The sequence below is a fragment of the Oncorhynchus mykiss genome, chromosome 5, assembly GCF_013265735.2.
Source record: "Oncorhynchus mykiss isolate Arlee chromosome 5, USDA_OmykA_1.1, whole genome shotgun sequence".
Classification (NCBI taxonomy): domain Eukaryota; kingdom Metazoa; phylum Chordata; class Actinopteri; order Salmoniformes; family Salmonidae; genus Oncorhynchus; species Oncorhynchus mykiss.
Genome location: NC_048569.1, coordinates 67,489,578 through 67,511,433, shown reverse-complemented (window position 1 = coordinate 67,511,433; position 21,856 = coordinate 67,489,578). Strand labels below are relative to the sequence as shown.

The 21,856-nt window shown below is 42.5% G+C and overlaps 1 protein-coding gene across 4 annotated transcripts; it reads right to left on the bottom strand.

Annotated features, from left to right (window-relative positions):
• Nucleotides 1-28: 28 nt before the first annotated feature.
• fxr1 (fragile X mental retardation, autosomal homolog 1) lies at nt 29-20,281 on the bottom strand. Of its 4 annotated transcripts, none has more exons than XM_036978160.1 (17): nt 20,176-20,281; nt 18,123-18,175; nt 17,926-18,019; nt 17,756-17,827; nt 17,440-17,588; nt 17,234-17,327; nt 6,198-6,314; nt 5,889-6,059; nt 3,795-3,873; nt 3,597-3,706; nt 3,397-3,489; nt 3,099-3,303; nt 2,704-2,895; nt 2,346-2,546; nt 2,054-2,131; nt 1,516-1,601; nt 29-984 (listed from the first exon to the last, which is right to left on the bottom strand). In XM_036978160.1, exons 1-17 carry the CDS (start codon nt 20,242-20,244, stop codon nt 814-816), a joined length of 2,034 nt encoding a protein of 677 aa, XP_036834055.1. In that variant the 5' UTR covers nt 20,245-20,281; the 3' UTR covers nt 29-813. The 4 variants fall into 4 exon arrangements, with proteins under 4 accessions (XP_036834055.1, XP_036834056.1, XP_036834057.1 ...); XM_036978161.1 differs by having other exon boundaries at nt 3,397-3,483; XM_036978162.1 differs by lacking the exon at nt 2,054-2,131 and having other exon boundaries at nt 3,397-3,483.
• Between the last annotated feature and the right edge of the window lie 1,575 nt (nt 20,282-21,856).

The following is a 21,856-nucleotide window of genomic DNA, read 5'->3' as shown; positions in this document are numbered from 1 at the left end:
ATTACTCATGTTCTCAGGACAAAGGTGGTTTTGGATCTAAATGGAAGATCGGGTTTTATTTAAGAACTACCGGCATACAAAACATATTGCACATCAAACCAGAATGAGCATAAAAAAACAGAATTGTAGTTTACCAAACCAACATCTGGGAACTTTTCTTTCAGTAGTCCAAATTGTCACCTGCATGAAAATACAGTCTTCAGCCAGTGTTAGGAATAACAGCTTTTTAAATACTGTACACTTGATAAACCAAATAAAGCTCCTTCATGAGACCAGTTACTGCCACCATAATTCCAGCCTCTGGTGGGTGCATTTCAGCATACAGGTTCACTACTATATGGAGTGTCATTCAGGATAAAAAATAAAAAAAAATTGACATTGAACATTAACAGACCAGTATCCAGACTAATGTTATTCTTATGGAAAATAAATTACAATTCAGTGCAAAACTCTCTTCCAGACTGCATTTCCTCGTATGAAGAAGTGGTTGCATATTAAAATGTAACAAAAAGCAGCTAACTCAACAAATATTAGGATAACTGGATTCTTCCTATCTTTGCCATCACTGACAAAACGTTTACTACAGCCAGGCAACTAACTATGTTGAATCTATTCTCAAGGCACAACATCAGATCATGTACTTGAAACATACTCTTATGTCTCGGGTTCAGTGCTAAATCTCTCTGTGTCCCATGTTGAGGGAACTGAAAAGTGCAGTAGAGAATCTGGAAGTCCATGACTATCTTTGGCAAGCTTGTACAATAACTATTGTAAAAATGTAGTACAATTAATGAGTTTGAGTGGATTCGTAGATTAGGAAACCCCGTTCAGGACAGGCTGCTGGTCACCATTCCCTTGGTAAGTGACTTTGGCAACCTGTTCTGTGGAAGCCCTGCCTGGTTCGTCACCTCTTCCATTGCTGGGTCCGTTGCTTGTATTTGCTTCTGCAGATAGGCTGTGCTCCGCGATACACTCAACCTGCCCCTAAAAGACACAGGTAGAAACAGTTACAGAAGCTTGACCAAAGACACACTTCACATTCATGTGTTGATACAATTCTGGGAATTGAAAACCAGCCTGGTCTCAACTCATTGGCAGGGTTTGGCACATTACCATGATTCTTTCTCTGGCCTGGGACCGACCTGTATGTAACAAGTCTCTCATAGTAGTAGTGCTGATTTAGGATCAGTTTAACCTTTTAAATCACAATGAGTAATTTATTTAACCAGGCAAGTTAGTTAAGAACAAATTCATGATTGCCTACCCCCGTCAAACCCTAACGACGCTGGGCCAATTGTGCGCTGCCCTATGGGACTCCCAGTTAGTTGTGATACAGCCTGGAATCGAACCAGGGTCAGTAATGACGTCTATAGCACTGAGAAGCAGTGCCTTAGAACGCTGCGCCACTCGGGAGCCCCAAGTAAAAAACCGGGGGGTCTGATCCTAGATCCGCACTCCTATTCTGATACATACAGGCCCTGAAGTCTGATTTGTAGCATTGTTTTCCAGACTCACCAGTTCTTTTTTGTTATTTTTCAGTTCTTTTTGGTTAGTCTGTCTGCTTTGTGATTCAGCACGGGATATGTAATCTGCCACTGTAACTGCAAAACAAAGAATGTTAGAACCACTTTTACATTGGTAATTCATTTAACTAGAACTTAAATTGGATGTCATCATAGCTAATTAAATAAAAACAATGAAAAAAACAGACAATGCAGTTAAAAATAACTAAAAAGGTAGTCTTAGGAGTGCAAGTGAGAAATAAAGGCAACTAGTATTACAGCAAGGAAAAATCAATAAATTCTCACAACCTTAAAACGGTTGTCAACCAGTAGCTGACATGTTAGTGAATTGGAGTGGTAACATTAAAAACAATGGGTCTTCTTGATGGCATGCCTTTCCTAAGTTTCTCCCTCAGCTCCAGATAGAGAAATTGAAGAGGCTTCCCAGAGCAAGTTGATGGTTACTGGTTGAATCACTTGACTGCTAGCGAGGGAAAGTGTTAAGCACACGCTTTGGTAAACAAACAGGCCGTTCACCACCGGTTGGTTACCTGGTTGCTTTTCCTCTGGTGGGCGGACACTGCGTCTGCTGCTACGGTTACGCCGTTGTGGTTTAGCTTTTGAGTCATCTATGTGGGGGAGAATTTGTGCAGAGCCCTCAGTGAGAGTATTGCATAAGGATAGACTTGGGATTGGTGTAAATTTGTGATTCTATCCTTTTTTGGTCTGTCACGGAGGTAATTGCCTCCCATCTAATGCTTATCAGAGTGTTTGTTGTTGAATCCCATTGGCTCCCAGGGATTGTTTATTTTACTCAGACACCTTTATCCAGAAGGGACTTACCAAGGCTATTCTCACTGAGGGAAGCGTTATCTGATTCACTCATGCCATCAATGACTGTTGTGTCCTCGTCAGTCCGGCGGCGGCGGGAGCGGCGGCGGCGGTTTGTGTTGAGGTTGGAGTCGCTTGCATCAGTGTCAGCCGTCTGGTCTGTCTCTGTGTTGTCAAGCACACTGTATGGGTTGCCATAAGGATCCTTCAGAGCTACAGAGTAAGCAAAATGGCTTAATATTTAATACCTATCGTTTGAGGAACAATTCAAACCTTCATGTGATCATTCATGATAAACATAAAGGATAACAAATGATTGTCTGATGTCATCAGCATATGTATGACCCATCAATTGTGTCTGCAGCTGTACCGGTGTTGGGGGCTCCTCTCCCTGCTCCACGGCCCCTGGGCCCTCTACCCCTCCCTGGACCAGCTCTCCTCCTGCTGTCTCTCTGTGGTCGAGTCCCCCTCTCCGGTTCTTCTCCCGCCAGGGACCAGTCACTCAGCTCATCCTTACGCTCAGAGTCAGTCTCAGAGGCATTGGATTGCTCAGAGTTTGTGCCTGAAAGTCAAACATTTCTTTTTAATACCACATGGCTGATGACTATCACATTCTGTTGAGCTATAGCATTATATCCCAATATCAATATTCCCCTCTCTAGAGTGTCTTAACTTTCGACTGACCACCTGATAGGTGTGGAAGACTGGCTTGTAATGGGAGAATCTACAAAATGTCTTCAGTATCATTGTAAACATGACACTCACCATAGCCGGAGGTGTAGTTGGGGCCCCTGCGTCCGCGGCCTCTGCCGGTGTAGGAGCGGCTGGTGTGTACGGCGGTAGCAGCCACACTGTCGTCTGTGGTGTAGCCCTTTTCTGCTGGGCGGCCAGATGAAGGCCTGTGGCCCATCCCAATCTGCCTCAGCTGCTCATCTATCTGCAGTCTCTCCATACGCAGCTGCTCGACTTCCTGCAGTCGACGACAGGCAAACATGTCACAAAAAAAACTCTTACAGCGCTGAGTCAAACCATTAGGAGTGTGTTACTGTAGATCACTGCTTACGTTCAGGTAGGCAATGTGGTACTCCAGAAGTACCTGGACATTCCCAATATTCTCCTTAGTGCCGACAAATGTAAACGGGACCATTCCCTGTGTCAGCGCATCACAAATAAATGATGTTATTATGGGTGAAGAGTGTTTCGATGACAATATTGATCTCTTCGTCTACTAAGTGAGCTAGAAAGTAGCACAAAAGGGCTTACTTCTTGACGTGGCTGTGTGCCATCCTTGTCCCCTTCAATCCTAACTCTCACCACTCCAGACTTGTCAACGATCTCCTGAATGACTTTCCCATTCTTGCCAATTACCTTGCCTGAAAAAGCCACAAAGAACTTGTGTGAACTGCCACAAACACACCATCACTTGAATTTTATAATGATCAAATCCATCTCCATACATACCGACCAAGTTCCTGGGGATCTGAACAGAATCTTCAAGAAACTCCAGATAATTCCTTGCCTTCTTAACTGCCTCCTCATTCTTGAAGAATACAAAAGGTTGTTTTTCTTAAAAAGGTCCTGGTGGTAAATACACGTCTGTAGTTCACTCACACAAACGTCTATAGTTAACACACACACGCCCATAGTTCACACACACACGCCCATAGTTCACACACACACACACACACGTCTATAGTTCACACACACACACACGTCTATAGTTCACACACACACACACACACACACACACGTCTATAGTTCACACACACACACACACACACACACACGTCTATAGTTCACACACACACACGTCTATAGTTCACACACACACACACACACGTCTATAGTTCACACACACACACATACACGTCTATAGTTCCCACACACACACGTCTATAGTTCACACACACACACACACACACACACGTCTATAGTTCACACACACACGTCTATAGTTCACACACACACACACACACACACGTCTATAGTTCACACACACACACACGTCTATAGTTCACACACACACACACGTCTATAGTTCACACACGTCTATAGTTCACACACACGTCTATAGTTCACACACACGTCTATAGTTCACACACACGTCTATAGTTCACACACACGTCTATAGTTCACACACACGTCTATAATTCAGACACACACGTCTATAGTTCACACACGCGGCCGTAGTTCACACACGCGGCCGTAGTTCACACACGCGGCCGTAGTTCACACACGCGGCCGTAGTTCACACTCACACACGCGCCCGTAATTCACTCACACACGCGTCCGTAGTTCACTCACACACAAAAGTCCGTAGTTCACTCACACACAAAAGTCCGTAGTTCACTCACAGACACGTCCATAGTTCACACGCACCCACACGATCACACGCACACACCCGTCCATAGTTCACACCCGTCCATAGTTCACACTCACAGACACGTCCATAGTTCACACTCACACACGTCCATAGTTCACACGCACCCACACGTTCACACGCACGTCCACACGCACACACACGTCCATAGTTCACACGCACACACACGTCCATATTTCACACGCACACACACGTCCATATTTCACACGCACACACACGTCCATAGTTCACACGCACACACATACGTCCATAGTTCTGTCATACAGACTACCGTTCAAAAGTGTGTGGTCACTTAGAAATTAGAAAAGCATATTTTTTTGTACATTAAAACATCAAATTGATCAGAAATACAGCGTAGACAATGTTGTAAATTAATATTGTAGGCCAGCATCCCAAAGCATCCCGCCTCTTCAGTGTTGACGTTGAGACTGGTGTTTTGCAGGTACTATTTAATGAAGCTGCCAGTTGAGGACTTGCGAGCCGTCTGTTTCTCAAACTAGACACCCTAATGTACTTGTCTTCTTGCTCAGTTGTGCACCGGGCCTCCCACTCCTCTTTCTATTCTGGTTAGAGACAGTTTGCTCTGTTCTGTGAAGGGAGTAGCACACAGCGTTGTACGAGATCTTCAGTTTCTCGCATGGAATAGCCTTAATTTCTCAGAACAAGAATAGACTGACGAGTTTCAGAAGAAAGTTCTTTGTTTCTGGCCATTTTGCGCCTGTAATCGAACTCACAAATGCTGATGCTCCAGATACTCAACTAGTCTAAAAAAGGCCAGTTTTTTTTATTGCTTCTTTAAATCAGCACAACAGTTTTCAGCTGTGCTAACATTATTGGAAAAGGGTTTTCTAATGATCAATTAGCCTTTTAAAATGATAAACTTGGATTAGCTAACACAACGTGCCATTGGAACACAGGAGTGATGGTTGCTGACAATGGACCTCTGTATGCCTATGTAGATATTCCATTAAAAATCATATTTTTCCAGCTTCAATAGTCATTTACAACATTAACAATGTCAACACTATTTTTCATCAAATTCATGTTATTTTAAAGGGGCATTTTTTTTGTGCTTTTCTTTCAAAAACAAGGACATTTCTAAGTGACTCCAAACTTTTGAACGAACGTCTATAGTTCCCTCATAAGGTCTTGAAGCAGTAAAAGCATTAGCACACCTCTCCGTAAATTCTGAACGTCCCGCTCCCCTCATCCAGCTCGATAGCAGTGACTCCAGGCAGTTTTCTGGCTTGTTGAATGTTGCTTCCATGGCTTCCAATGGCAAGGCCCATAAGGTCCACTCTGACTGTAAACTCCTCTTGGAAACCAGATGCCAGTTGCTTTGTACTCTTGAGAGGAGATCGTTTTGAGTGAAAGATCTTACATTCACAGATGCCATTAATTTTACTATTATCCAATTTAATTCTGTCATGCGCATGAATTCATGTGTTTTTATGCCAGGATGCAATTATGAAAATCGCCCTTACCTCCAGATGTTTAGTGGCCTCCTCATTTCGGGACATGAGCATGAGCTTAGTACGAATGCTCCTCAGGTGCATGTCACTGAGCAAAGACACTCGCTTAACTGTGGCTTCATTTATGGACTGCAAGGAAACAAGAATATAAACATAAATAAATGGTCAAAACACATTAACTGGTAGGGGGAAAAATGTATAGTTACATATCGGGATATTATTTTTGACGATATATCATATCATTTTCACAATATTATTTTTGCGCTAGTTGGCTGTGCCTGCACCAAAACTCCAGTATTTTTTCCCATAGCTTGTTCTCCATCTTCTTTTTAAATAGGGACCCAATTTGTTTTCAGGACTTATTTCTATAACTGGTCTAAACTAGTTCTCTCATGTCTCTTGTCCCTCTGCAGCAGACATACAGTTGAAGTCGGAAGTTTACATACACTTAGGTTGGAGTCTTTAAAACTCGTTTTTCAACCCCTCCACAAATTTCTTGTTAAACTATAGTTTTGGCAAGTCGGTTAGGACATCTACTTTGTGCATGACAAGTCATTTTTCCAACAATTGTTTACAAACGGAGTATTTCACTGTATCACAATTGCAGTGGGTCAGAAGTTCACATACACTAAGTTGAATGTGCCTTTAAACAGCTTGGAAAATTCCAGAAAATGTCATGGCTTTAGAAGCTTCTGAAAAATAATGTCTATTAGCCTGAGTCAATTGGAGGTGTACCTGTGGATGTATTTCAAGGCCTACCTTCAAACTCAGTGCCTCTTTGCTTGACATCATGGAAAAATCAAAAGAAATCAGCCAAGACCTCCACAAGTCTGGTTCGTCCTTGGGAGCAATTTCCAAACGCCCGAAGGTACCACGTTCATCTGTACAAACAATAGTACGCAAGTATAAACACCATGGGACCACGCAGACGTCATACGGCTCAGGAAGGATACGCGTTGTCTCCTAGAGATGAACGTACTTTGGTACGAAAAGTTTAAATCAATCCCAGAACAGCAAAGGACCTTGTGAAGATGCTGGAGGACATATTGCTCAGCAAGGAAGAAGCCACTGCTCCAAAACCGCTATAAAAAAAGCCAGTTTGCAACTGCACATGGGAACAAAGATCGTACTTTTTGGAGAAATGTCCTCTGGTCTGATGAAACAAAAATATAACTTTTCGGCCATAATGACCATTGTTTTGTTTGGAGGTAAAAGGGGGAGGCTTGCAAGCCAAAGAACACCATCCCAGCCGTGAAGCACGGGGGTGGCAGCATCATGTTGTGGGGGTGCTTTACTGCAGGTGGGACTGGTGCACTTCACAAAATAGATGGCTTCATGAGGGGGGGAAATGCTACTCACTAGACCCTATGATCACTCGGCTACACATGCCTCTCTCTAATGTCAATATGCCTTGTCTATTGCCGTTTTGGTTAGTAATTTGTCTTATTTCACTGTAGAGCCTCCAGCCCTGATCAATATGCCTTATGTTCCACCCCCTCACACATGCGGTGACCGCACCTGGCTTAAATGGTGCCTCTGGAGACAAAACCTCTCATCGTCACTCAATTCCTAGGCTTACTTCCACTGTACTCACATCCTACCATACCCTTGTCTGTACATCATGCCTCGAATCTATTCGTCTGTGTCCAGAAACCTGCTCCTTTTACTCTCTGTTCCGAACGCACTAGACGACCAGTTCTTTTAGCCTTTAGCTGTACTCTTATCCTACTCCTCCTTTGTTCCTCTGATGTAGAGGTTAACCCAGGCCCTGCAGCCCCCAGCATCACTCTCATTCCCTAGGCGATCGCATTTGTTGACTTTTGTAACCATAAAAGCCTTGGTTTCATGCATGTTAACATTAGAAGCCTCCCCCCTAAGTTTATTTTATTCACTGCTTTAGCACACTCCGCCAACCCGGATGTCCTAGCCGTGTCTGAATCCTGGCTTAGGAAGGCCACCAAAATTCCTGAAATTTACATCCTTAACAATAACATTTTCCGACAAGACAGAACTGCCAAAGGGTGCTGAGTTGCAATCTTCTGCAGAGATAGCCTGCAGAGTTCTGTCATACTATCCAGGTCTGTGCCCAAACAATTCCAGCCAAACAATTCCAGCAAACAAATCCACCTTTCCAGAAACAAGTTTCTCACCGTTGCCGCTTGTTATAGACCCCCCCCCCCCCCCCCCAGTTGTGCCCTGTTAGGAGACCTAAACTGGGACATGCTTATTAACTTCCTACGGGCAGGTGGGACGGTAGAGTCCCATCTTGACAACTTCCGGTGAAATTGTAGAGCGCAAAATTGAAGTAACAAATATATAAATATTTAACATTCATGAAAATACAAGTGTCATACATCAAAATAAAGCTTAACTTCTTGTTAATCCAGCCGCTGTGTCAGATTTCAAAAAGGCTTTAAAGCGAAAGCACACCATGCGATTATGAGGACAGCGCCCCGCATACAAAAGCACAAAAAACATTTTTCAACCAGGCAGGTGCTCCACGAAAGTCAAAAATAGCGATAAAATAAATGCCTTACCATTGAAGATCTTCTGTTGGCACTCCAAACGTTACCAATAAACTTCTCCAAACAACGTTTTTAATCAAACCTCCGGTACCACTTAATACGTAAATAAACGATAAAATTTAAGACCGAGAATCGTTATTGTCTTTACCGGAGATAAACAAAGAATGCGCTCTCATCCACACGCATGAAAACACTACAGCCAAAATGGGAGCCACTTAGAAAAACTACCAATTCTAGCTCATTTTTCCAAAAACAAACCTGAAACTCTTTCTAAAGGGGGGGGGGGGGGGTGGTTTGTCCTTGGGGTTTCGCATGCCATATAAGTTCTGTTATACTCACAGATATTATTTTAACAGCTTTAGAAACTTTAGAGTGTTTTCTATCCAAGCAGTTTACTTTGGGCACGCTTTTCATCCAGATGTCAAAATACTGCCCCTAGCCTTCATTGGGATAGGGGGCAGTATTTTCACGTCCGGATGAAATGCATGCTCAAAGTAAACTGCCTGTTTCTCAGGCCCAGAAGCTAGGATATGCATTAAATTGGTAGATTTAGATAGAAAACACAAAAGTTTCTAAAACTGTTGAAATTATGTCTGTGAGTATAACAGAACTTATTTGGCAGGTGAAACCCAGAGGACAAACCATCCAGGGGGAAAAAAACAAAGTCACTGTGTTTTCAATTGGTTTTCTATGGGAAACTATATTTATGAGGAACATGGTTGCAGTTCCTATAGCTTCCACTAGATGTCAACAGTCTTAAGAAATTGCTTGATGTATTTCTTTTGAGAAATGAAGAAGTAGGGCTGTTCATTGTGAGTGTCAAGCCAAGTGGACTCTTCTGCGTGGTGCACGTGAACTGGCGCTCACTCCACGTTGTTTTTATCCGCTATTGAACACAGTATATTCAGTCTTAAATTTGATAGATATCCTAAAATGTAAATAATCGAAGGTTGGATTTGGAAAGTTGTTTGAAATGTTTGGACCAAGTTTACAGGTAACTTATTAGATCCTTTGTAGTCATGTTGGGCGAGTTGGAACCGGTGTATTTCTGAATCAAACTTGCCAAACAAATGGACATTTTGTGGATATAAAGAAGGAATTTATCGAACAAAAGGACCATTTGTGGTGCGACACGGTTGAAATATGTTTTTCATGTGTTGGTATGCGTGGCGCTGTCCTCAGATAATCGCTTGGTTTGCTTTCGCCGTAAAGCCTTTTTGAAATCTGACACGGTGGCTGGATTAACATCAAGTTAAGCTTTATTTTGATGTATTGCACTTGTGACTTTATGAAAGTTAAATATTTATAGTAATTTAATTTGAATTTGGCACTCTGCAATTTCACTGGATGTTGTCGAGGTGGGACGCTACCGTCCCACTGATCCGAAAGAAGTTGAGCTGTGACCAATGGGAGTTGACCTGGTTAAAGGGAGGTCTGGGAAAGGAAAAAGAGGGAGAGAGACATTGAGAAAAGGATGGATTTTTACATTAGGACCGTTGGTGAAGAAAATGATAAAAGACGACGACAAAACTAGAACAAAAACCCATACCTACTAATACATGAAGGGAAATACCAATTTTATTTTATAAGAGTTGTTATAATTTTGTTAAGACTTAGTAAAGACTGAAGCTACCGTCTCATCGTGGAGGTATTTGCCAGCCTTGAGGTTAGCCTAGCATCGTGTAACACCGAGAGAATTGCATGGGAAAGCTTAACAAGTTCATGTTCCCATGGGATATCGGTTACGGCTAAGGAGTACTGTCTGCATTGATAGCGGTGCTTGCTGTGGATCTTGTTAGGAAACCTGCAAGGAACTGCCATACTTCGCTCAAGGAATATCTACAAGTAGTGAGTAACCACAACGTGAGGTGCTTCTGGACTTTATGTGTGTCACCATTTTTTTTTTTATATAGCTCCAACGCGCGCCACCGGGTTATTAAGCAAGCTTTCAATCATTTGGACATGGGTTGTGCACGACTCATTGATGTTTATTATTTTTATTTATTTTTATTTTGTGCTATGAAAATGTAATAATACACATATTGAACCTTATATATGTTGCCTTGGAGTCATTTACTGTTTCAATTTAATTTAATGCATGGGATAGCCTACCCTGATACAATAACAGAAACCTATAATCATTTCATCTGAAGTTAATACCCTATTGTCATCACCCTAGACAGTTTACAATAGGAATTATTATTGGAGATGTCCTTCTCACCTAACATCCCATGCTGTTGAGATACTCCAAGTAAGTTAATATCGTGAGAGTCAAATTCGAGCCTGGTGAGAGGGTTACAACTGTAAGCTCTAAGCATCTCCAATCCAAAATTAAATCTAGAATTGGCTTCCTATTTTGCATCCAAGATGGCGTAGCAGTGAAGACGTGTTTGTTTTGTCCTCTCGTGTACTTTTGTATTTTTTGTATATATTTCAATTTATTTTCAATCTCTTCTCGATTTTTTATTCGATTATACCTTCCGGTAACCTGCCTCACCCAATGTGATACGGAATCGCTATTATTTAAAATTTTAGAACACATTGAAGAATCTCCAGAAGCTAACCAGCTAATAAGCTACAAGCTATTTAGTTATTGTTAGCCACTGCTAGCAGCTTTTACCTTCTGCACAGATACCAGCCCTGTTTTTAGCCTGGACAATACTCGCCTGTCTACCAATATCGCTTGTCTACCAATATCGGACTGTCTCTCCACAACAACGCCGGATTCCTGCCGTCATCCCTGGACCACTACTTCTGATCTTCACAGCTAGCTCGCTCACAGCTAGCTAGCTTTCACTCACCGTGGCACCTAGTACCGAAGATATTCCCTGAGGCCCACGTCCCGGCCTGCTGTTCACCCGAACCCCACTCATACATGGCTAGAGCCCAAAACTCCACCGGATCCTTGCTGTAAACTCTGGACCTTGGCACAGGATCACCGCTGCTACCGATTGGATATAGTGGCTAACGCAACTGCCACGAAGCTAGCACCAGTTAGCTGTGAGCCAGGCACATCTCCCGGCTAGCAAACTAAATTCCACAATACCTCTTTCGCCATCTGGCTTGGATTCTCTGTCGACACGGCGCCCCGCCGCACCCCCACGACTGGTCTGCCGACGAATACTCCATCCGCTGTGCCTTCATCCGGCCTACGTCACTATGATCACTTGGCTACATAGCTGATGCCTACTGGACTGTCCATTAATCACAGTACTCCATTCTGTTGATTTATTTTTTATCTGTCGGCCCAGCCGCAAACTCAGGCTCTGTGTGTAGTTAATCCGACCCTCTCTGAATAGTCAGCACCATTTTACCTGCTGTTGTTGTGTTAGCTGATTAGCTGTTGTTTTAGCTAGCTCTCCCAATCAACACCTGTGATTACTTTATGCCTCACTGTATGTCTCTCTCAAATGTCAATATTACTTGTTTACTGTTGTTCAGGTTAGTTATCATTGTTTTAGTTTACAATGGACCCCTTAGTTCCACTCTTCATACCTCTGATACCTCCTTTGTCCCACCTCCCACACATGCGGTGACCTCACCCATTACAACCAGCATGTCCAGAGATACAACCTCTCTTATCATCACCCAGTGCCTGGGCTTACCTCCACTGTACCTGCACCCCACCATACCCGTCTGCGCATTATGCCCTGAATATATTCTACCACGCCCAGAAATCTCTTCCGCGGGTGATGTGGAGGTAAACCCAGGCCCTGCATGTCCCCAGGCACCCTCATTTGTTGACTTCTGTGATCGAAAAAGCCTTGGTTTCATGCATGTCAACACCAGAAGCCTCCTCCCTAAGTTTGTTTTACTCACTGCTTTAGCACACTCTGCCAACCCTGATGTCATTGCCGTGTATGAATCCTGGCTTAGGAAGGCCACCAAAAATTCGGAAATTTCCATACCCAACTATAACATTTTCCATCAAGATAGAACTGCTGAGATAGCCTGCAAAGTAATGTCATACTTTCCAGGTCCATACCCAGACAGTTCGAACTTCTAATTTTAAAAATGAATCTCTCCAGAAATAAGTCTCTCACTGTTGCCGCCTGCTACCGACCCCCCTCAGCTCCCAGCTGTGCCCTGGACACCATTTGTGAATTGATCGCCCCCATCTAGCTTCAGAGTTTGTTCTGTTAGGTGATCTAAACTGGGATATGCTTAACACCCCGGCAGTCCGAAAAATCTAAGCAAGATGCCCTCAATCTCACACAAATCATCAAGGAACCCACCAGGTACAACCTTAAATCTGTAAACAAGGGCACCCTCATAGACGTTATCCTGACCAACTGGCCCTCCAAATACAAAGCCGCTGTCTTCAATCAGGATCTCAGCGATCACTGCCTCATTGCCTGTACCGCTACGGGTCTGCAGTCAAACGTCCACCCCTAATCACTGTCAAACGCTCCCTAAAACACTTCTGTGAGCAGGCCTGTCTAATCAACCTGGCCCGGGTATCCTGGAAGGATATTGACCTCATCCCGTCAGTTGAGGATGCCTGGTCATTCTTTAAAAGTAACTTCCTCACCATCTTAGATAAGCATGCTCCGTTCAAAAAATGCAGAACTAAGAACAGATTTAGCCCCTGGTTCACTCCAGACCTGACTGCCCTCGACCAGCACAAAAACATTTTGTGTGGCGGACTGCAATAGCATCGAATAGTCCCCACGATATGCAACTGTTCAGGGAAGTCAGGAACCAATACACAAGGTCAGTCAGAAAAGCAAAGGCCAGCTTTTTGAAGCAGAAATGTGCATCCTGTAGCTCTAACTCCAAAAAGTTCTGGGACACTGTAAAGTCCATGGAAAACAAGAGCACCTCCTCTCAGCTGCCCACTGCACCGAGGCTAGGTAACACGGTCACCACCGATAAATCCATGATAATCGAAAACTTCAACAAGCATTTCTCAACGGCTGGTCTTACCTTCCTCCTGGCGACTCCAACCTCGGCCAACAGCTCCATCCCCCCGCAGCTACTGGCCCAAGCCTCCCCAGATTCTCCTTTACCCAAATCCAGATAGCAGATGTTCTGAAAGAGCTGCAAAACCTGGACCCGTACAAATCAGCTGGGCTTGACAATCTGAACCCTCTATTTCTGAAACTATCCGCCGCCATTGTCGCAACCCCTATTACCAGCCTGTTCAACCTCTCTTTCATATCGTCTGCGATCCCCAAGGACTGGAAAGCTGCCGTGGTCGTCCCCCTCTTCAAAGGGGGAGACACCCTGGACCCAAACTGTTACAGACCTATATCCATCCTGCTTTCCCTATCTAAGGTCTTCGAAAGCCAAGTCAACAAACAGATCACTGACCACCTCGAATCCCACCGTACCTTCTCCGCTGTGCAATCTGGTTTCCGAGCCGGTCACGGGTACACCTCAGCCACGCTCAAGGTACTAAACGATATCATAACCGCCATCGATAATAGACAGTACTGTGCAGCCGTCTTCATTGACCTGGCCAAGACTTTCGACTCTGTCAATCACCATATTCTTATCGGCAGACTCAGTAGCCTCGGTTTTTCTAATGACTGCCTTGCCTGGTTCTCCAACTACTTTGCAGACAGAGTTCAGTGTGTCAAATCGGAGGGCATGTTGTCCGGTCCTCTGGCAGTCTCTATGGGGGTGCCACAGGGTTCAATTCACGGGCTGACTCTTTTCTCTGTATATATCAATGATGTTGCTCTTGCTGCGGGCGATTCCCTGATCCACCTCTACGCAGACGACACCATTCTGTATACCTTTGGCCCTTCCTTGGACACTGTGCTATCTAACCTCCAAACGAGCTTCAATGCCATACAACACTCCTTCCGTGGCCTCCAACTGCTCTTAAACACTAGTAAAACCAAATGCATGCTTTTCAACCGTTCGCTGCCTGCACCCGCACGCCCGACTAGCATCACCAGAGACATTGAGAAAAGGATGGATTTTTACATTAGGACCGTTGGTGAAGAAAATGATAAACGCCCGACTAGCATCACCACCCTGGATGGTTCCGACCTAGAATATGTGGACATCTACAAGTACCTAGGTGTCTGGCTAGACTGTAAACTCTCCTTTCAGACTTAAACATCTCCAATCCAAAATCAAATCTAGAATCGGCTTTCTATTTCGCAACAAAGCCTCCTACACTCACGCCGCCAAACTTACCCTAGTAAAACTGACTATTCTACCAATCCTCGACTTCGGCGATGTCATCTACAAAATGGCTTCCAATACTCTACTCAGCAAACTGGATGCAGTTTATCACAGTGCCATCCGCTTTGTTACTAAAGCACCTTATACCACCCACCACTGCGACCTGTATGCTCTAGTCGGCTGGCCCTCGCTACATATTCGTCGCCAAACTAACTGGCTCCAGGTCATCTATAAGTCCATGCTAGGTAAAGCTCCACCTTATCTCAGTTCACTGGTCACGATGGCAACACCCACCCGTAGCACACGCTCCAGCAGGTGTATCTCACTGATCATCCCTAAAGCCAACACCTAATTTGGCCACCTTTCCTTCCAGTTCTCTGCTGTCTGTGACTGGAACGAATTGCAAAAATCGTTGAAATTGGAGACTTATCTCCCTCACCAAATTTAAACATCTGCTATCTGAGCAGCTAACCGATCGCTGCAGCTGTACATAGTCCATCGGTAAATAGCCCACCCAATTGACCTACCTATCCCCATACTATTTTTATTTATTTACTTTTCTGCTCTTTTTCACACCAGTATCTCTACCTGCACATGACCATCTGATCATTTATCACTCCAGTGTTAACCTGCTAAATTGTAATTATTCACCTACCTCCTCATGCCTTTTGCACACCATGTATATAGACTCTTTTTTTCCCTACTGTGTTATTGACTTGTTTATTGTTTACTCCATGTGTAACTCTGTTGTCTGTTCACACTGCTATGCTTTATCTTGGCCAGGTCGCAGTTGTAAATGAGAACTTGTTCTCAACTAGCCTACCTGGTTAAATAAAGGTGAAATAAAAATAAAATAAAAAAATAAACAAAGCCTCTCACTCATTCCGCTAAACATATCCTCGTAAAACTGACAATCCTACCGATCCTTGTCTTCGGCGATGTCATTTACGAAACAGCCCCAAACACTACTCAGCAAATTGGATGCAGTCTATCACCAGAGCCCAATATACTACCCACCACTGCGACCTGTATGCTCTCGTTGGCTGGCCCTCACTACATATCTGTCGCCAAACCCAGCAAGTATATTGCACTGGTCATCCCCAAAGCTAACACTTCCTTTGGCCGCCTTTTCTTCCAGTTCTCTGCTGCCAATGACTGGAACCAATTGCAGAAATCTCTGAAGCTGGAGTCTAATATCTCCCTCTCTTACTTTAAGCATCAGCTGTCTGAGCAGCTTACCGATCACTGTACCTGTACACAGCCAATCTCTAAATAGCACACCTGACTATCTCCTCCCCATATTATTACTTACCTCTTGCACCCCAGTATCTCTACTTGCACATCATCATCTGCACATCTATCACTCCAGTGTTAATGCTAAATTGTAATTATTGTAGCTTCTATGGCCTATTTATTGCCTACCTCCCTACTCTTCTACATTTGCACACACTGTACATAGATTTTTCTATTTTTCTTTTCTGTTATTGACTTTACGTTTGTTTATGTGTAACTCTGTGTTGATGTTTTTGTCGCACAGCTTTGCTTTATCTTGGCCAGGTCGCAGTTGTAAATGAGAACTTGTTCTCAACTGGCCTACCTGGTTATTAAATAAAGGTGAAATAAAACAATATATAAAATAAAAATGGGTCTCCCAAATGGACAATGACCCCAAACATACATACAAAGTTGTGGCAAAATGGCTTAAGGACAACAAAGTCAAGGTATTGGAGTGGCCATCACAAAGCCCGGACCTCAACCCTATAGAAAATGTGTGGGCAGAACTGAAAAAGCATGTGCGAGCAAGGAGGCCTACAAACCTGACTCAGTTACACCAGCTCTGTCAGGAAGAATGGGCCAAAATTCACCCAACTTATTGTGGGAAGCTTGTGGAAGGTTACCCGAAACATTTGACCCAAGTTAAACAATTTAAAGGCAATGCTACCAAATACTAGTTGAGTGAATCTAAACTTCTGACCCACTGGGAATGTGATGAAAGAAATAAAAGCTGAAATAATTCACTCTCTACTATTATTCTGACATTTCACATTCTTAAAATAAAGTGGTGATCCTAAATGACCTAATATTATTACTAGGATTAAATAACAGGAATTGTGAAAAACTGAGTTGAAATGTATTTGGCTAAGGTGTATGTAAACTTCCGACATCAACTGTATAGTGAGTAATATGTTTGGAGCGTCAAACCGCAATAAAATCACAGTATCGAAATACATATAGAATTGTGAGAATCCCAATACATATCGGCACCTAATTATCATGATAATATCATATCGTGAGGTCCCTGGCAATTTCCAGCCCTATTTCATTGGTATACTCAAATCTGCTGGAACTGAAGAAAGAGTGTCAGAAAGATGTATAAATACTTACCAGTACAACCAAGCTACTTGTTTCTGAACAGTAGACAATCCGACAAGCTCCCACTGCCTTTTTGAAATCTTTATGCGCTTGTTCACTTTCGCACCTGAAGTAGAAGGAACTATAATCAGATTCTAAATTATAACGTATGTAAATAACATCCAACAAATAACCAGTCTATATCACAATCAGAAACTACTTTTAAACAAGGTACATACGCTGCTTTCAGGTCGTCGGGAACTGGGACTGTGCACTTGAAGAAGGAGCTCTTTGACACCGCCTTGTTGATATTTACAGGCCGAAGACGTTCAAATGTGACTATTTCATTGTATGTGGCGTCACAGGCAGCATACTCGATCACATAGAACTACATAGTAAACACAACACAGGTTACATATCGACTTGCATGAAACTGACAAACATAACAGGTTGAGGAAACCCGAGGACAAACATCAAATAAACATCTCCTTGATGAAACAACTCTCAAATTACATTATAGGACCAGTGAAATTGTAACCACAGTTAACTACTCACATCTCCCTTCATCATGCGCACTTTGGCAAGCCACCAGCCACATGGCTCCTGCTCATTGGCCCGGGAGAAGATCTGGTACAGAGAGAAACAAGGGGAGATAATTAAAAATAAGACATCCTATGGAAACTGTGTCTGTTAAATTTCTATGAAGATAGAGAGCCAGTTCTCACCTCCACCTCTTCTCCCTCCCCGATGTCCTTTTTACCATCGGCTGGAGGTGGCATCCGAACATCACTAAAGGGAACTTGTCTCTCTGGTTGCCAACTTCATTAACAACAACAAGCATTTAGATCAGTATAAAAGTTATGCCCAAACTAATACCACTATCACTCCAATATGACAAGAACTGATGAATTACCACACTTACTTGTTCTCAAAGGCAATAGCGAGTGAATCGTCATGGACATCTTTGACAAATCCCTAGAGAAAGGACAGCAGTACTTTAAATTCAGAAGTGCTCCCCTAGCCCTAGATTATATATACAGTGCAGTGAAAAAGTATGTTCCCTCTTTCTAATTTTATCTACTTTTGCATATTTTGATACTGAATGTTTTCAGATCTTTTCAGAACCAAAACAGCCGTCCAAAAAGTTATACTTTTGACTCATCTGTCCATAGAACATTCTTCCAAGAGTTGACAATAATCCAGGTGTTTTTTTGGCAAACTTCAGTAATTTTTATGGATGAGATGGGTCCCATTATGCCTGGTGAAAATCAAATACTATAGTCCACAGGAAAAACCTCATACCAATGGTCAAGCATTGTGGTGATAGTGTGATGGTTTGGGGATAGTGTGATGGTTTGGGGATGCTTTGCTGCCTCAGGACCTGGATGATTTTCCTTAATAAAAGGAACCATGAATTCTGCTCTGTGTCAGAATTTTACAGGAGAACGTCAGGCCATCCATCTGTGAGATGAAGCGCAGCTTCATGCAACAACACAATGATCCAAAACACACAATCAAGTCTACATGAAATTGGCTAAAAAGCAACAAATTGGAATGGCCTAGTCAAAGTCCAGACCTAATCCCAATTGAGATGTGGCAGGATTTGAAACAAGCAGTTCATGCTTGAAAACCCACAAATGTCGCTGAGTTAAAGCAGTTCTGCATGCAAGAGCGGGCCACAATTCCTCCACAGCGATGTGAGAGACTGATCAACAACTACAGGAAGCATTTGGTTGCAATCATTGCAGCTAAAGGTGGCACAACCAGTTATTGAGTGTAAGGGGGCAACTACTTTTTCACACAGGGAATTGGGTTTTGCACAACTTTGTTAATTAAATAAATAAAATAAGTATACATTTGTTGTGTTATTTGTAAACTCAGGTTCCCTTTATCTAAGATTAGGTTTTGGTTGAAGATCTGATTACATACAGTATAAAAATATGCAAAAATCAGAAAGGGGGAAAATACTTTTTCACAGCACTGTAGCTTGTTGCTAGGGTATGTTTAGGTCTATTCTAGTCAAGAACTCGACCAGGGCACTGTGATATCCCTTCACTATGTGGATCTTTGATTCAGTGAATATAAAAATAGACCTGGTGCCTAAAGTATCTGCTGAATCTGACGACAGCTGAGCTGAGGACTGAGAGCAGCTGACACGGCATAGATCAATCAGTGGGCCTAAGACTGGGCATTCATGGAATAACTTCAGGATAATGTGTTGTTCACATTTCCAACTTCCTGCAATAGTCTAACAACATCCACAACGAGTGCAAACATTTTCACCAAATGTATGTTCTTAAACGGGCAAGTCCTTCTATACACAACATTTCAGCTAGCTAGCAAGTTAGTTCCTTATTCAGACTTCAATGAGGAGCAAATGAAAACAGTGAGCTGGCTATGATTAAAATATGAATTTAACAAACGTTTTACTTTAAAATTGTTTTATGATTAACACATATGGTTAGCATATACACTTTTAGATAGTTTAGCAGGTCATAAAGTCACCCAGATCCATGCTGATTCAAGACGAGCAAAGTCAAAAGAGCAACCGAACCCGTTAGTTCAGCTAGCCAAGTTAACTAGCTAGTACCTAGCTAGCTGGTTGATGCTAACAATAGACAACCCGCCCGACTAGCTGTTAATTAAGTCAGAAACATTCCTCAGTGTTTTCGTCCAAGAAAACTAATATCGTAATCATGTAACGTTAAGACAAACATGACGTGAATAAACGTTGTTGCAACAACAAAAACGGACAAGAGGCCAAATGGCTATAATATTTGGCCATCAAGATAGCGTATCTAACGTTTCGTAATAGCTAGCTAACTACCAACGTCAGACATGTTGAAAACACATATCTAGTTTAGTGTATGTAGCTAGATTACGTTTGTTGACAATAGTTGAGGAACAGATGTGTGAGTCATGTTTTATAAAACATGATTATGGCCAGTTTACATGAATGTTAAGAATTGATTTACCTTATAATATGCTCCGTTGGAGCCACGGACCTCCACCGTCAGTTCATCCATGTTGGGCATGCAATGCATGCCGGGGAAGAGTTCTAGAAGTTTACAAATGGTACAAGTCTAGAAGTGTACTTGCAAATTGATAGGCCAAATTCAATGTGCACATAATCCATACTCCAGGATTACAACATTGTTGTCCATAACATAGGCCTACATTTAACATATTTAGTTAGCTAAATGAAAACATGGGGTAAATAATGTGACACTTCACAGTGTTGCACAACATATATTCTATGATTTAGGTTAGCTACATTGTAAAATGTGGATATCAACAAGACCTATAATTGATTTTTGCACACTGTAAATCACCTGAGCGAGTGCATTTTAGAAATATGGACATGTATCATCCATCAACTTTGCTATCCATGACATTAGACAGAGGACCAAGATGAGGACCAAACTTTGAAATGGCCTGATGTGCTGGCAATTGTAGTCAATGAATTGACAGGCATAAAGGCTAAACTTGTGAATCAGAAATCCGAGATGAATAATGAATAGGTTTTTGTGTCACTCATAAATGGTACATTTATTCAGATGTAAATGTTGTAATGGTGCTGGAATTCAATCAAAACCACACTGCAGGATAACATTGTTCCTGGGCCATAGCACATTCTCCTGATACAGTGCCTTAAGAAAGTACACCCCTTGGACTTTTTCCACATTTTGTTGTGTTACAGCCTGAATTTACAATGTATTCAATTTATATTTTTGTCACTGGCCTACACACAATACCCCATAATGTCAACGTGGAGTAATGTTTTTAGAACATTGAATGTTCCCGAGTGGACTAGTTACAGTTTTGACTTAAATTGGCTTGAAAATCTATGGAAAGACTTGAAAATGGCTGTATAACAATGATCAACAACAAACTTGACAGAGCTTGAAGAATTTTTCAAAGAATAATGTGCAAATATTGTACAATACAGGTGTGTCTTAGAGATTGACCCAGAATGACTCACAGCTGTAATAGCTGCCCAAGGTGATTCTAACGTGTATTGACTCAGGGGTGTGAATATGAGATACAGTCTATTTATGTATGACATTTTCAACAAATTTGCCAACATTTCTAAAAACATATTTTCACTTTGTCATTATGGGGTATTGTGTGTAGATGGGTGACAAGAAAATTGATTTGCTGGTTTTAAGCATTAAACTTTCAAATAGCTCTTTGTTGACTGTTGCTGGTTGCTATCATTCACCATCAGCACCGGCCTGTACCCTAAATGCCCTAAGCTCTCTTCTGGCCCCTTACACTAAATCTGTATTTGTCCTTCTAGGTGACCTAAATTGGGACATGTTTAAACCACCTGACCAAGTCCTAAAGCAATAGGACTCCCTAAATCTCACTCAGATTATTACCAATCACACAAGGTATGACTCCAAACACCCAAAAAAGGCTACTCTCCTTGATGTTATCCTCACAAATAGTCCTGATAGGTATCAGTCTGGTGTTTTCTGTAATGACCTTAGTGATCACTGTTTAACAGCCTGTATTCACAATGGCTGCTCAGTGAAACGACTTGTCCTGATTTGTCACACTTGCTAAAAAACTTTAATGAGCGAGCCTTCCTTCATGAACTGGCCTCTGTAAATTGGTATAGAATCAACTTGAAAATGAGAATTAGAAACAGGT